General features: G+C 22.9%; 7 protein-coding genes across 7 annotated transcripts; 4 read left to right on the forward strand and 3 right to left on the reverse strand.

Moving 5' to 3' along the window:
- Positions 1-373: 373 nt before the first annotated feature.
- Positions 374-1,141, reverse strand: PBANKA_1401300 (40S ribosomal protein S7, putative; the record flags this gene model as incomplete). Its single annotated transcript, XM_034567327.1, has 2 exons — positions 374-539; positions 723-1,141. The coding sequence occupies 2 exons, from the start codon at positions 1,139-1,141 to the stop codon at positions 374-376; spliced, it is 585 nt and encodes a 194-aa protein (XP_034423835.1).
- A 2,908-nt stretch (positions 1,142-4,049) lies between these two features.
- Positions 4,050-6,434, forward strand: PBANKA_1401400 (conserved protein, unknown function; the record flags this gene model as incomplete). Its single annotated transcript, XM_034567328.1, has 1 exon — positions 4,050-6,434. The coding sequence occupies one exon, from the start codon at positions 4,050-4,052 to the stop codon at positions 6,432-6,434; it is 2,385 nt and encodes a 794-aa protein (XP_034423836.1).
- Positions 6,435-7,246: 812 nt separating this feature from the next.
- Positions 7,247-7,954, forward strand: PBANKA_1401500 (ATP synthase-associated protein, putative; the record flags this gene model as incomplete). Its single annotated transcript, XM_034567329.1, has 3 exons — positions 7,247-7,308; positions 7,538-7,646; positions 7,772-7,954. 3 exons carry the CDS (start codon positions 7,247-7,249, stop codon positions 7,952-7,954), a joined length of 354 nt encoding a protein of 117 aa, XP_034423837.1.
- A 251-nt stretch (positions 7,955-8,205) lies between these two features.
- On the forward strand, positions 8,206-9,093 carry PBANKA_1401600 (methyltransferase, putative; the record flags this gene model as incomplete). The annotated part of the gene is made up of 2 exons (XM_034567331.1): positions 8,206-8,372; positions 8,577-9,093. The coding sequence occupies 2 exons, from the start codon at positions 8,206-8,208 to the stop codon at positions 9,091-9,093; spliced, it is 684 nt and encodes a 227-aa protein (XP_034423838.1).
- A 667-nt stretch (positions 9,094-9,760) lies between these two features.
- On the reverse strand, positions 9,761-11,029 carry PBANKA_1401700 (SNARE protein, putative; the record flags this gene model as incomplete). Its single annotated transcript, XM_034567332.1, has 5 exons — positions 9,761-10,048; positions 10,300-10,384; positions 10,482-10,589; positions 10,730-10,844; positions 10,999-11,029. The coding sequence occupies 5 exons, from the start codon at positions 11,027-11,029 to the stop codon at positions 9,761-9,763; spliced, it is 627 nt and encodes a 208-aa protein (XP_034423839.1).
- A 1,124-nt stretch (positions 11,030-12,153) lies between these two features.
- On the forward strand, positions 12,154-13,167 carry PBANKA_1401800 (conserved Plasmodium protein, unknown function; the record flags this gene model as incomplete). The annotated part of the gene is made up of 1 exon (XM_034567333.1): positions 12,154-13,167. One exon carries the CDS (start codon positions 12,154-12,156, stop codon positions 13,165-13,167), a length of 1,014 nt encoding a protein of 337 aa, XP_034423840.1.
- A 1,689-nt stretch (positions 13,168-14,856) lies between these two features.
- Positions 14,857-15,741, reverse strand: PBANKA_1401900 (LisH domain-containing protein, putative; the record flags this gene model as incomplete). The annotated part of the gene is made up of 1 exon (XM_034567334.1): positions 14,857-15,741. The coding sequence occupies one exon, from the start codon at positions 15,739-15,741 to the stop codon at positions 14,857-14,859; it is 885 nt and encodes a 294-aa protein (XP_034423841.1).
- Positions 15,742-16,854: the final 1,113 nt, after the last annotated feature.

A 16,854-nucleotide genomic window follows, 5' to 3' on the forward strand; every position in this document is an offset into this window, starting at 1 on the left:
AGTCAAACAAATAGCCATTCTATTGAACATCTTTAATTAATTCATTGTAAAATAATATATTTCGAATGACTTCATGATAATATTAAATTTATTATATTGATTAAAATTATTAAATTAATTAATTTTTTTTAAGTTTTACAGTTTTTTTTTAATTTTTTTGTCTTCTATTACATTGATAAATATACATAAGCGCAAAGAATATACTTATTTGTATGTTAGTATTATTTATGAAAATAGTAAAAATTATAAAAAATTCAATATATATTTAACTAGCGATATTTTTATATGTGTAAAATATGCAGGGTGCTAAAACGTATTCATAATATGATCTTAAATTTAAAATTCGTGTAAAAAAATTATATATATTCTTCATTTATTTTTCATTTGATGGTGGTAAGGAAAATATAGTATCTCTTTTTGTGATTTTTTTATATACAGCAGCAAAACTAATAAGTTTTTCGTCAATATTATCTCGTTGCCTTTCCTTTGGGTCTAACATTATTTTGAATACTCTTTTCCCATCAGATTTCATACTTATTCTAAAAATGAAAAAAAAATTAGGATAAAACAAGGAAAATGATATATAATGTTAAAAATAATTCACAAAATATCCCCAAAGTGCATACATGCAATATGGATACTATTTGCATATGAATTTAGAAAAAACGATGCATATATATCATTTAATAGTTTTTATATTAATTCATTTGTTTGGTTATTACCTCTTTCCAATTATTTCACTGGGAGAAACAATATCTTCTAAAACTGAATCATATACGCTTGTTAAAGTTCTTGATCTTGGTAATATTTTAAATGATTTTGTTTTTTGCCTAGATTTTAATATGGTTCTCTTTGCGACTAGTACTACATATTTTTTGGTTTTCTTTTCTAACTCATTAATTAATTTTCTTTGTATTTTTCTTACATAGGTAGCATATATTTTATATGGGATGTAGATTAAAATTGTTTTTTTTTTTATTTTTTCAACTTCTATTAAGTCACATGATAATATTTTTATTTCTTTGGTATCATTCTTTATATCCGAGGAGGCTGATAATTCAATGTCGACCAAACATTGTGCAATTTCTCTTTCCAAGTCGCTTGGATTGCTTTTAAGAATTTTACTTTTTACAGAAACCATTTTTGTGTTTAAATTATATTACTTCTATATATAGCCTACAAAAATATATAATGTTTTTTTTTAGTTTATCTTTGAAAAGCATATACATTCATATAATTTTTTTCGGAATAAGTATATGCATAATATACTCACTTTTTCACATAATTATACTAATAAAAGGAATTAACAAAAATGCATTTTATTACAAAAAGCAATATGTTTCAATATATGTATGAGGATACAACATAGATTATATGTTCAAATTAGAATTTTAGTGTCATACATATTTCCATATATATAGCATGTACACTATATAAAGTATATATTCAAACTTAATCTGCTTATTATATGTATATATATTTTTTACTTTCTTCTATATATACTCTTATAACTATTATCAAGCATGTTCATATAGAATTTGTATTGGTTCTTATTGCGAAGTTATAATCATACACAATAATACTTAAAACACTATTTTATGCATAATCATATCATGATACAAATATATATATCCTATAAATATAGTATTATTTTTTATTTTTTTGTTTTTATTTTTTTTTTGACTTACTTTTATGAAATAATAAGGGAATTAAGCATTATTCTTAAGGAATGGTTATAATTATTCTTTCCTTAGTTTTATTTTTTTTTTTGAAAATATTATAAAATATAAAAATAATGTTATATAAATGCAAAGTAAATTTTCAATTTTTTTGTTCTCAATTTACATAATTTTGCAATAGGAAATATAAGCCATAAAATTTAAATTTATAAAAAAGTAATGCATATATTATTATAAATATATAACATTTTTATATATTATTTTATTACGGTATTTATTATTAATATTATTTTACGTTGTTACATATTGTGAAGCACCCAAAAGATTAGTATATATTATATATATTATAATCCTAATAAAGGACTATTAAATAAATTACCATTTTATATTAGTTTCAATTACATTATTCTTAATAGTTGTGGATACGTTATTTTTAAAGGCTATTAATAAAATTAATTCTTCCCATTTTATACTTAACGTATTTTATTATGTTCATTTTTATAAGGCTTAAATATAATAGAATATTTTAAGGCGGAATTTATCATATGTACACCACTTAAAGCCCTATTTTTTTTATCAAAAAACCGAAGCCCCCAAAATATATAATTAATATATATACTATATTACTACATAATGATACGTATATTACCTAAGTTTCAATATTAAGCACAAACGCGCAATAGGTAAACAAAATTGCATATATTCAATATACGCATATACATAAAAAGTTAATATTATATTTACTAATAATAATTCATAGTAAAAAAATATATGTATACACAAAAGTAATATCTAAAATATATAATAATATAGTCACCATATGCTCCGCGCCATTCACTATATTTCCAAAATTGTAAATCCCTTAGTTCAATAATTTTTTTTTGCTATTTTAATTTAATTTTATGTTCTTTTATACAATAAACCATGAAAATAACGAAATAAAAAATAAAATCCTTCATAATTATTTAAATATAATATGTATTATATATATTGAGCCTATAAAAAAGTTTATAAGCAAAATTTTGTATGGGATTCAAATTAAAAATTCATACTTTAAAAAAATGACATACAGCATACATCAATTTTTATATTTGTTATATTAAGGAAATAATATATGAAATAACAATATGATGAAAAATAATATAAGATTTATAATACGTACAAACGTTTTTTTTCGTAATAAATGATAAAATATGTATAATTTACTTGATGCATTTCCAGAAGCAATTGTATGGGAATTAAACGATTAATCTAAAGATATGACTCCTCAACATTAAGAACCAAAAATATTTTAAATCGCGTTTTTATACAATTATTCTAACATGCATTTACGAAATTGTACAGCATTTCTTACTTCTTATATTATATACATTACACATTGAATATTATACATCCTTCTATACATTTTTCCAATTTGATTCCTCTTTTCAATACCAATATAATAAAATATTGTGTATTAAATTGGATGAAACGACAATAACACAATTTAAGGTTTTCCCAATTATCCAACTTGGAAAATGTTAGAAAGATATTCTTATAGGCATGCATAAAACTACAATATTTGTATTTTCCCAATAAAACGAAAACCTAACACTTATAATGATTTTGCCGCATGTATTTACCAATTTCCATAGATTATATTAGTTCTGAAAAAGCTTAATATTTTTTACGTTACATAAAAAAATCAAAATAGCATATTAAAACAATCACATTTTTTCTAACGTATTTTTCCACGTTTCGTTGTTGAACCCTTTAAAATGTGAAAAACGAACAAATAAATAACCACATGATGTTTATTCTATTATATATATATTTATTTAAAAGCTGCATATTTAAAGATATATCGATTGAGCATTCCATATATACGTTTTGGAACATATCAAAATTTTTTACACAAACAAAAAAGGTATTATATCACGGCTCTATATAATATTTATTTATATACCATTTGCTAACATAACGCGAAAAAAGTCTTGCTTCGCATAAGAATTGCGAATTGTTTGTTTTATACATTTGAAATTACATAAATATCACACAAAATAAATTAAAATTATATATCATAAAATATAATGTAATTTTATACATTTTTTTTCTCAAAATTATATTTTTTTGATAAAAATTTAAAAATAACCCCATGTTAAAAGTGTATATTTATTGCTTTGAAGAATGCACCACAAAATGCATATTACTAACTATAATGCATACAATAATAACACGCTTTTGAGAAAAATAATAAAATAAAAATAAACAATAGAATAAAAAATAAAACAAATAAACATATAAGCTACTAAGTAGAATCATAAATGCGTAATGCAATTACAAGCCAACAATTACCTAAATTTATTTATATACAAAGCGTCGCGATATTAAATGAATTCACATTTATTAAAGAATCAAGTTGGTTATGATTATTATTATATAAAAAATATAGTTTTTCTTAAGAAATGTAAAAATGTAAAACAGTTTAGCAATGTACATATCCCCAAAAGGGTTGGGTTTATGAAACCTGCATTTAAACTTAATAGAAAGGCACAGAAATATATAGTAAGTGCTCAATGGATAAAAAGTAACGACACAAAAAATTTAGAAAAATTATGCAATGATATTAAAAAAGATGCTAATTTATTCAATAGCTACGAAATTATTGATTTAGTATACTATTTAAGTAAAATTACTAACAAAAATGTCTATTCAACTATTGAGCCCTTATTGTTTCATTTTTTTCTGAAATATAACACTTCAGTTAACTTGAATGGTGTATCAATACATAGACTATTGAGAGTGCTAACAGAATACCAAGATTTAGTTTATAGAGAATGGATATATTCAATCGCAAAAATAATTTCAAAAAAACACGCACATATATCCATGAGAGATATTCAACTTATTTTAGATGATTTAGCTTTATTTTACGATTTCCAAATACATTGTCAAATTATTCCTTTTTATAATACAATTATTAATAGAATACATGAACTTGAAATTAAAAGGTTACCTTTCCTTATACATGTCATTGGGAGAATTGGATGTAATAATAAAAACTTGTTAAACATATTATATACTACTTTAAAAAAAAATATATCAAAAAATGATTTATATAGATCCGATTTTTCTGGTCTCATATTAAGAGGATTGGCAAATTTAAAAATATACCCAGATAAAAATATATTATATCAATTATATAAACCAGTTAAAGAAAATATAAATTATACCAATATAAAATATTTATCTTGGTGTGCAGATGGATTTTCACGATTAAATTATTTTTATCCTTTACCTTTACTAATCAATCAAATAATAAAAATGAAAGACAAAATTTCACAATTAGAACTTAATGATTTTACATCAATATTAAATTGCATACAGGCCTACATATTAACAAAGCAATATAATATCCATAAAAACGGCTTAAACAAGATAGATGAAATATATACAAAACAGAAAAATAGTGATATAGAAAGGGGAAATAACAATGACACAAAATTGGCTCACCAGCAACTTGCCTATCAACCTAGTGAGATGATTAATAAAGATGAATGCGAAAAAAATAATTCTATTAAAATTGAGACTACCGATTTCGGATCTAAAAAATTATTTTTGCATTCAAATAAATTGGATGATATAAATCCGAAGCCTATAAATAAAGCACACCCAGAATTTGATATGAATGACAATATGATAACTATTGAAGAATTGTATAATATTTATTTAAAACTAGAAAATATGATTTTAGAAAAAGTAAATGAAAGCATATATAACAGTACACCTCCGTATCGAGTCATTATGTTCGAATTGTTAACTCGCTTGTTCAGGTTTTATAGTAAACCTATTGATTTAATTATAAGTATGAATACACATAGATATGACACCTCTTTATTATTAAAATATACAAATAGCATTTCGCGTATTATATCTGATAATAATAGCCGAACAATGAGTGGTTCGAATTTATCCTTTTATGTAAATGAATATAATTTTTCAAATGATTTCTTTTTTGCCAATACATCAAATTGCCAAAACTTGGTAAAAGAAAATGTATTAAGCATGGAAAAGTGTGCAACTAACGAACATCAAAAAATGCCTGCTAATACATATGAAAAAATCAAAAAATCAAAACAAGTGATTGCGCAGCGAGCCGAGATTGACGAAAATATAAATGTGAATGATAATAGCAATGAGAATGGAAATAGTAATAATAATCACTACGATGTGAAACACTCACACCCTGATAAAGAATTCGGCATTAATTTAAATGTAAATATTCCACTCCCTAAAATTTTAAAAAATTTTTTATATTCTATATATTTTAGAACGCCGGCATTAGGGGGGAGAACAATTATGCTACTGTTAATCGCATTAGTCCGATTAAATTTTGGAGAACGCGAAAAACTAGAATACTTAAATAAAGTTAATTCTCATATATTACCTTTTTCTAAAGCCAATAAAGTATATAGACCATTAACAAATTGCCTTATTCGTGAAATAATTCGAAAGCTTGAGACATTTAACTCAGAAGAATTAATTATTTGTGTAATGTGTTTAAATGAATTAGACGCTTTAAATTTAAATAATGAATTGCTTTCATTATTGATTGATAAATTATTTAATTTAAATAAAAATAATTATATGAGTAAGGATCAATTTGAACAACTAAAAATCCTTTTACAATTTTTATATTTTCATAAAAGAAATATTATAATCAAAAACTTGCGCTTTAATTCCATAAAACAGTTTAAAACGTTTTTACACCCTTAGCTACAATTAAGTACATATATATATACAATATACATATACCGTCTCTATTTTATTTTTTTAATTTAACGCCTTTTATTGTGCTATTGCTTTTCATCCCAGGCTTAAATAGCTTTAGTATCAATTATTAATGGGCTAATATGTATGCTTATTCTTATTATGTATATTTGCTTGTTTATTCATTTGTTAATTCGTTTATTTATTATATATCCTTGTTATATTTCTTATTAATCATAATCAGCCTAATTTTACATAAAATTTTCTTGTTTTTAAATTTTTTTGCCATGAATACACGCCATATTTTAAATATATATTGATATAAGTATAATAAAAATTATTTATACAAAAAAGGAAATCAATTTTGTATTCTTTTTAAATAAGTTTTCAATTTATCACAAACAGTTTTGTAATATTTAAAAAATTTTATATTTATAATAAAAAACACAAAACATATATGTGCTAAGCGCAAAATTACACTTATAAAAATTCACCATACCCAAATGTAAGTTACATCAGTATAACGAAATCATTAAGCACATTTTATAGTATAATTTTTTTTTATTAAATATAAGCATATGCGAATAATTTATAGATAATACTTTAATTACACTTTTATGAAACATTTTATTTTAATATAATTTTTTTACATATTTAAAAATATTGTTTACACTTTAAAATGTTAAGATATACAAAAAAATATGGATAAACAGGGAAAATGAGGCATTGTGGATAAAAAGAAAAAATCTTAATTATATGCATGTAATACATATATAATATTTGGATATATTTATATATAAATATAACAAATATTTAAAATGCTTTCACTTGTAAAAAAATTTTCTGGATGCTTTGTTCGCGGATGCTCCTGGTGTAAAAGGTATAAATCATATTTTGTTAAATACCAAAAAATAATTCCATGTGTATATAAATGATAAAGTTCACACCTTATCCCAGTTATAAATCTATACAATTGATGTGTTACTGCTTATATTTGCACAACTTTTGTTACGAATAGATAAAGCTTGATGAACAAACAAAAATATGCTATAATTTTAATCAAATTAATCATATATAATTGTCATTACTTCATATTTGTTCACCTTTAGCGTTGGATTCCGTAAATTTTTTAGTGAAGATTATTTTTGGACTAAAGCAAATGTCGGCCCATTTTTCATAGGTATTTTCACGGCACCTTATTGGATTTCTGGTTTAAAAGTACAATTTACGCATTCTTCATTTTTCAGTGCTAAACAGGGAATATGCACGTGTATACACAATATACAATGAAATAAATGACATGTAATATATATATATCCTCGCCTTTTTATTCCTATTTGTAGAATATATACTGGAGCATACGTTATGATCAACTCAATAAGCAGGAAATATTATCTGATAGATTTACCTGGCTATATGAAAGAATGCTTGAAGACGAAGTTCACAAAACACTTTTAGATAAATTACCATCATATAATTTTAAAAATAATGGCCCAGAAAATATATTAGGCCCTAATCAAATATAATTTTTTATCGCCAATTTTTTTTATATATGTTTCCCCCATTCTTTTGGTTAATATATTTAAAAATATTTTTACTTTTTTTTACGCAACACATTTGTGTAACTGTTATATGGTATTCTTATTCTAATTATATTATTAAATGGTCACAGAATTGCACTTCTTCATGATCACATTGCTTTCATAAGAAGCTCATACTTAATCAGAACCATATCAGGTGTAGATAATTATTTTATTTATTTAAATACGTGTTAACAATGCAATTTTCATCCAACGGTAAAATCAATTTTGATTACATATATAATAATAAAGAACTCAAGAGCAAATTATACCTACCTAGTAGCGACACCTTTGTGTTTGCCGAAGCCCTAGAAGATGATGTTGAAGCAATTTCTCCTAATGTAAATATGGTCTTGGAAATGGGGTAATAAATGAAAAAAATCGAAAAATATTTTACTAATGGTATGCATTTATTTATTTTCTCGCCATTTCGGGAGCACATAAAACACAATGAATCTCATTACGCATGTAGTTATGAATCTTCAAATGTGAAGATGATTGTATATAGTTTCTATATATAACTATTTAGCAGATACATATACTTAACACTTTTAACAAAATTGCACAGAACTGGAAGCGGATATCTTATTCTATTTTTATATGAATTATTATTAAAGAAGAACAAAAAAATCGATCTTCTTTATTGTATTGATATTAACAGAGATGCTTGCAATTGTGTACAAAATGCAATTAGTCTAAATGGGATTTCAAACGTTGAAATAATTAATAGTAATTTATTTAATAATTTACGAACATGTGGGCAATTTGACATAATCTTATTTAATCCTCCTTATGTTGAAACAGAACAAGATGAATTGAATAAAACCGATATTGTCGCTTCATATGCTGGAGGAAAACAAGGAAGAGAAGTTATTTTAAAGTTTTTACATACTGTATATGATCATCTTAGTAATAATGGAATATTATATTTACTATTGGAAAAAAGTAACATACCACATGAAATTATGACTAGTACTCTTATATCTGAAAAATTTTATTATACAGAATTAAAAAAGAAGAAAACTCTAAATGAAACGATTTTTATATACAAACTTCGTAAAAAAATTCAAAAAGAAATATTGTAATAAATCTTCAAATCAAACACATGTTTACCTATAACATATGCACACATATACTTAAAACATGAAATATTATTAATGTATAACATAGTTTTTATTACATTTCTTAAACAATGTATAAATTTCCCCCTTTTTATCATTGTTTTATAATTTATTTGAAAAAAATAATTTGCACATACGTATATGCATGTATATTCATGCATGCTATTTGTAAAATGTGTTTACAACTTATTTTATTATATAATATAAAATGTTATTGATAAATGCTAAGAAACAAAAAATAAACAAACCGAAGCAATGATTAATAATGAATAAAAGTGTAAAAGTATGAAAAACAAAATAACCGATATGCATAATTATGCAATATGATTAACAAATTAAGAAATGAAAAAATATATGCACGGAGACACGGTAAACTTAATAATAAAATGAATAAAGTAAAATGGTGAAACTGGTGGTAAAACGCATCATAATATATTAATGTAATTTTTTTTTTAATTTGGAATAATACTATTCAATCTAATAACTCCATATGCTTATGCACGTTCATCATGTCTAAGCATATATGATGATATAAACATAAACAGGTATCCAATGCGATTCTTTTAGCTATGAAAAAATAATGCTATATGTTAATTTTTATCTAATAATGTGATCATTATATACTTTCCTTTTATACGTTATAAACAGACCATATGACTAGAACAAAAATAGCCATTGATGAAATAACGTAAATAAGAAATCTGTTATTTTCCATCCACATATAAAAATTTAATCGCATAGCTTCTCTCCTAAAATTAAAGTTTTCGTGGCGTAATTTTTCACTTCTGTTAACTAGTATATCGATCTTTTCTCTTCTTTCTAATATTTTTTCAATATTTTCTATAATGATATTTTGGATGTTACTAATTTGGCTTTTCAAGTTATGTACTTCATTAGCCTCGTAATCATTGAATTTTCTCTAAAGAGTAAAGAAATAAAAATAAATTTAATTTTTCGTGTTTATCACATTTTTGCAATTATATATGTACACTAATGATCGTATATAGAGACGCACATTTACAATACTAAATAAAAATTATAGTTAAAATTCAAATATGCATGCATGTAGATATTTCACTTTTTCATTATCTAACAATTGTAGTCATTTTAATGGGTTTCTAAAATAACTACCAAACAATAATTAACTGATTACAAATGTTTTAACATTACCATGTTTTCTTTTAAAATGGATTTAAATTCTTCATCCAATGATAAAGTGATAAATTCTGATGTATAATTAAAATTCTTAAAAAAACTGCAAAATTATAAAAGGAATATGCATGCCCATGTATCTATTCCATTTTTGCATAACAAACAATGATACAATATATAATAAAAGTCGCTAAACTTACATTTTTGATACTTCTTCTAAAAAGCTATAAGGAATTAGAAACCCTAATTCTCTGTCGGTCATAGCCATGAATGTAATTCCATTTTTCATTAGTTGGTGAAAAACATAACTATAAAAATTATAAAATAAATAAACAAATTATATACCAAATAAGGATTTTCTTTGCCTTAATAAATATAATTATGTCAATCATTTATTTCAGCAAATTAAATTATTATATTAAAATTTTAATTTCTTTCATAATAGTACTCATTATATATGTATGATTTTCTCGAAGAATGCGGCGGTATTATTTCCAAAAGTAATCTGGCGATGTTAGAAAAGTTGCCTCCAAATTCTGTGTATTCTGCCAACACCGTTTTATCTAAAATATAAATAAAGCATAATATAGAACAGAATATAACTAATGGATTGGAATATTCATAATTTGATGTTTACACCCACGTCAGCATTGTCTAAAAACACATCCGAAAATCCATAAAATAAAACTTAAGCTTTACATTCATATTTTATCTTACCTTTTGCTACTAAGCCATATATTATAGACATTTTGTTATGTGTTAAATTTATTTTTATTTTATCTTTTTCCCAACTGAATATAAATAATATTTTTTTATTTATAAGTACCAACTTAAAACGAATTACATAATACACACCCTTATTTAATCATTACTCTTCCTGTGGAACAACATGAATAAATAATTGTAAATATATGCGCTTTTATATAGTTTATTTTAATTATAATAAATTGCCAAATGAAGAATAAATATATATTCATATGGATCAAACATACGTGTATGCATATTTAATATGACGTTATACTTTTTAGATTAATTCAAATAGGAATGAATATGTGAATATTTAATATTCAGGAAAGTGGAATATACATATAACTCATAATATATATATACATAAAATTAATGGGATATTTTACATTCATACACAGTAATCATATAATCATACATACCTCATAAATTGTTTACAAATAGGTATGTAATATATATAATTTTATCTTTATATATAGGTGTAATATTAAATAAGTTACAATAAATCAGTTAAAATTTAAATTTATTGCCATTCTATTTTTTATTTATATAAGCTTTCTCATGGTAAAAATTAAACAAAAATAATGACGTTTAAAAAATTATATATAGGTATAATTTCGAGAAATTAATGAGCATAAAATATTATCATTATTTAAAAAAACTAAAAAATATGAAAATTAAAAAAATATATAATTTATGAATTGGGCATTATATTTCTTTTTAAATAATAAGCCAATCTACAAAATTTTCATTTTTGATAAAACATTATGCCAAATTGCTGCAATAAAAAAAAATAATGGAATAGAATTGATACCAACTAGTCTTGACAATAATATGCATACAATTTATATATAGTATAAAACATTTCGTTGCATATAATGCAAATATCCCTTTTAATTTCTATTCCTACAATAAAATTCCCTTTTAATGATACTGTAAATTTGTTTACATTTTATTATTTTATTATGAATTTGGTTTTATAATTTATTATATAATTTCTCAGTGAATTATTCTTCAGATTAACTTTTCACATCCAAAGTATTACATTTTAAAATGTGTAGTAAAAATCGAACAAATATGCCAAAACATAAGAACTAAACTAATTTTAATATTTACTTACAAAAAAAAATGTGCACCACTTTTAGTGAAACAGAAGAAACTTATAGAGATATCATAGAACAAACAAAAGAAAATGCTTATAAGGAAAAAATCGACAAGTATTATTTTCTAATTAAACATAATAACACAGATTCTAATTTCTATTCACTAGGAAAAATAAATTTTAGAGATGAATTAATGCTGGAACTAGATGATAATTTAAAGGAAAGTGAAATGTTTGATTTATGCTTTAATAATCCTGAAATACGAAAAAAAAAAGAAAAAAAAAAAAAAAAGGAAGATGATTTAATAAATATATTGGAGTCAACACCAGGTGATATAATATCCGATGATAAAGTTATAGAAAAAATCACAACTTTACTAAAACTTGAAAATAATACTATTGACAATAGTAGTAGCAATCCTATCAATGGCGATAGTGAAAATTTAAAACCGAATGTATTTTTAAAGAAAGGCAATTTACACTTATTAGAAAATTCACATTTATTCTATGACGATATATTTTCAAATATCTATTACATAACAGATATACATTTCGATTTTCAAATATCACATCAGCAAAATGGTCTATCGATATTGGGAATAAGTAAATATAGTAATATTTTTTTAAATATATTAAATGATTTTAAGAATGGCAATTGCAATGATTTTAAACAATTTATTCAAGATAATATCAAAATTCAATACGATCAAAGATTACTAAATGCTGATACATCAGGAAAACGAAAAAGGAATACAATTTGCATTTCGGATGGCATGAATATATTAAAAATATTTTATGCAAATAATATATATTCAATTAAAAGTAAAATAAGCGGGCATCAAGTTGACATTAATGAAAACTTAATAGAAAGGCCACACCTTTTACTTACCAATCCATCTAGCGCTTGGATAGTTATTGTAAAAAAAAAATATATATTCACAGATAATTATTTAAATGCTGTTCAATATGAAAAAGAAAGAGAAGAAAACATTAAAAAATGCAATTATATGTTAAACCTTTTTCAAAAAGAGGCATATTAATTTTTTTGTACTTTATTTTAATTATATTTTAGTTTAACTACTAATTTGGAACAAAAATTTATTTTTTAAAAACAAATGGCCACATAAAATGGAAAGCAAAAAATATAAAAAAGGGATACGATTAGTGTATATTATTATGTTTGAATATATGTACATGTATATATTGTATACACATCATATATATGCCACCATATATTTATATACACCAAAATCCCGGTTTAATAATACATTCAAGGATGTTTGTATAAAAAGTAAAAAATATTTTAAGCTAAAACATTAAAAAAATACAGTGTAATTTATCTTATTAACGAATGATAAAAATAAAACATATCTGAAATTAACAATTATGATAAAGTAAAAACACATTAAAACATTATGCACATATAAATGCTTATATGGATATTTATCAGGGGGAAATTATATATACTCCATATACAATATATTGAAATATTTGTATTTATTAAAAACTCATATTAATAAAAAATTATTTTAACTTCACTCATTTTTGTGTTATCTCAGTACTGTAAAAATATGAATAAAGAGATATAGATATTGGGGATTTTAATTTTTAAAAGTCTATTTTTTGAAATCTTCATTCATGGTAAACTCCAAAGTACAATTATTTCTTTATTTGTTAATTTAATTTATATATGGTATTAATTTTTTGATTTTGTAAAATAAATTACTACACAATTAACTAAAAAAATAAAAATCTTTGTTTTACCACCTTGCATATTCTTTTAAAACTTTATATAAACCATATGTGCATAATAACACATATTATTTTTAATATATATAGTTACAATGGAACTTTTATTTCTCTTTTTTGTTAGCATTCAAACATTTAATTGTGAATAGATCAAAATATTTATAATAAATGAGAAAAAATAGTATCCAAATTGTACAATTATAGCAACTAAAATTATATATATAATTATTTAATTCCTCTAATTTGCATGCTTTAATTTTTTAAAATTGCAATATTGCACTAAATTGCTTTTTTACTAAAACAGCTAGATTTGGATAATGTAAAAAATTTCAGGTATATACAAATATGTATGTGTATACATCAACATATATACACATGTATCTATAATAGTCAATTAAGCATTTCCTAGTTTAGTTTTTATAGGAAATATCTCAATAAGCCATATTTAATATACTTTCTATTAGATGACATACACAATTACATAAACATGCTTATTCCAAATTATTCCAAATTAACAATACATTTCTCTTATTTCATCAAAATATTGTGTATATGTTCATTACATATCACCACCATTTAAATTTTCATAAGCAATCATTTTCTGTGATTATGTGATTTTTAAAATCCATATTTTTGTTATCTTCGTTTTTTTATTTATTACAACATTCTTATAACCCTTTTTTATTTCCTTTTTTAGAAAATATCACGGATTATTATTACTACAAATTTTAGATAACTTCTATATTTTTATTATTTCTTTTAAATAATTAATTAAATTGTCAGCCCTTTTAACACAACACAGTTTTATATCGATATAACTATTATAATTATTGCTATTATATTTATCATTATATTATCAATACCATTATTATCATTTTTTTTTAAACAATTAAATTTTTTGCTTATTTATATTAGAATTATTATTTGAAACATGGTGAATGTGTGGTTCCATGATTTCATTATTTGTGTCCATTGTGTTATTATGTTTTTTTCTTTTTTTTATCAAATGAAAAGTTGGCCTCGCCATCTTCACTTTTATTATTATTATTATCGCTTTCTGTCACTTTATTTGATTTGCCGGATGATTTTATAGCCTTAGCTTTCTTCTTTTGATTACCCGAAGTGCTATTCGATTCTTCTTTCCCATTTTTTTCTTTTGAATCATCGTTATTATTTGTTTTTTTATTTGACGACTTTTTTTTAGTAGTTTTAGCTTGAGCAAAAATGCTTACATAATTCCGTTTGATATCCTTAAAGGATAAATTACTATCATTATAGTTTAAGCTAGCGAAATTGGAAAAGCTGCTACTATAAATATGTGGTCTGCTTGATTTAGGTTTTTGGGGATTTGTATTTTCCTTCGGCTTATTATTATTATTATCGTTATTATTATTGTTGTTATTATTATTTTTGGTGCTATTATTATTGTAGTTACTACTACTATTATTACTATCATCATTATCAATATTTCGATTGTTACTATTATTACTAGTTGCAAAACTGTTTAAATTATTACTTGAAATTTTATCATCTAATTGAAGTTCTGTTTTATTATCATCATCTGATGAATTATTTTCATCATTCCAGCATTCATGCCTTCGAAAAAAGGAGAATGGTTCCTCACAACTAATTCTTTTTCCATCTTTATGGTCAGTATGATATTCTATATAAATATATATCAATGCCTTTTGTAAAAATGATACCAATGCATTACTGGGCAACTTATCACAATGGCTTACATAATATGTATTCTTTGATATATTTCCTTCATTCAAAAATGCATATGCGGTATGAACAAAACCATTCTCTACTAAATAGCGATAAACAAGTAGATTAACTTCATCTGATGATAAATGTATTTTCATTTTAATTATAAAAACAAAACTCCTTTATTATGCGTTTTTCCTTTTTTGTTTCTTCTTTATTGCAAAAACAAAAAAGTATTAAAAAAAAACATAAATATATGTATTAATATACAAATATATATTTTTTCTCGAATTTTGAAGTAAACTTCATTATTTATAATATATATAAGTATAAATATATCTATATACTTTTCTTTTCTTTTTCAGCTTCAAAATGCAAATCTTTAATTTTAATTATTTATAAAATATATTATTTTTTCATTTTTTTATATTTTTTTAATGAATATATCCAAAAAAAATGCTATAATAATTATATATATGGCAAATAATATTATATATAATAAAGGTGATGTGATGCTATATCATTTTTATATCACATATATTTTTCCCCCCGCTTAAAAATGAGTCATTTATTTATTATATATTATTAATATGCCTTTCCCCAACACGCTAATAATACCACAAAGTTCCCGAAAAAAAAACGAAAATAACATAACCATGCTAAAGCTTAAAAAAAAAGAAAATTTCACATTGCTTATTTTTATATATTTTTTATTTTTCCAATGATTTTATTTAATACCACAAGCAAAACAATTATTTATATTTTCATAAATAGTTATTTAAGTTCAACAATTATAACTTAGAATTATTAATCCTTCAATTTATTACTTAAATGAGATAATTTTATTTTATGTACCGCAATTTAAATAATTGCATTTTAAGCTATTATTCAATAATCATAATTATAGCTATATTTGTTCTTTTTTGATTCACCACATTTACATGTCCTTCCGATTTCATTCTTTATAAAATATTACCACAATATATGCATATTTATTTTGATTAGAATGTTTCCTTGTGTTACCAATGATATCACGAAAAAACGAATCTGAAAAATGCAACATATCATATTGCAATAATACAACTATATGTAAATACCATTTTTATTTACTTATGATGCACATTGAAGTTTTTCCATAACCTCGATAATATCGATAAATCATTTATTGTTTTTCAGCATCATGTTTTTTGGTTTTACGCATTTTTATCATATTTTTTCAATGGTTTATATTATTTCCTTATACAATATGCCTACATTTTTATTATACCTAT

Source organism: Plasmodium berghei (genome assembly GCF_900002375.2).
Source record: "Plasmodium berghei ANKA genome assembly, chromosome: 14".
NCBI lineage: Eukaryota > Apicomplexa > Aconoidasida > Haemosporida > Plasmodiidae > Plasmodium > Plasmodium berghei.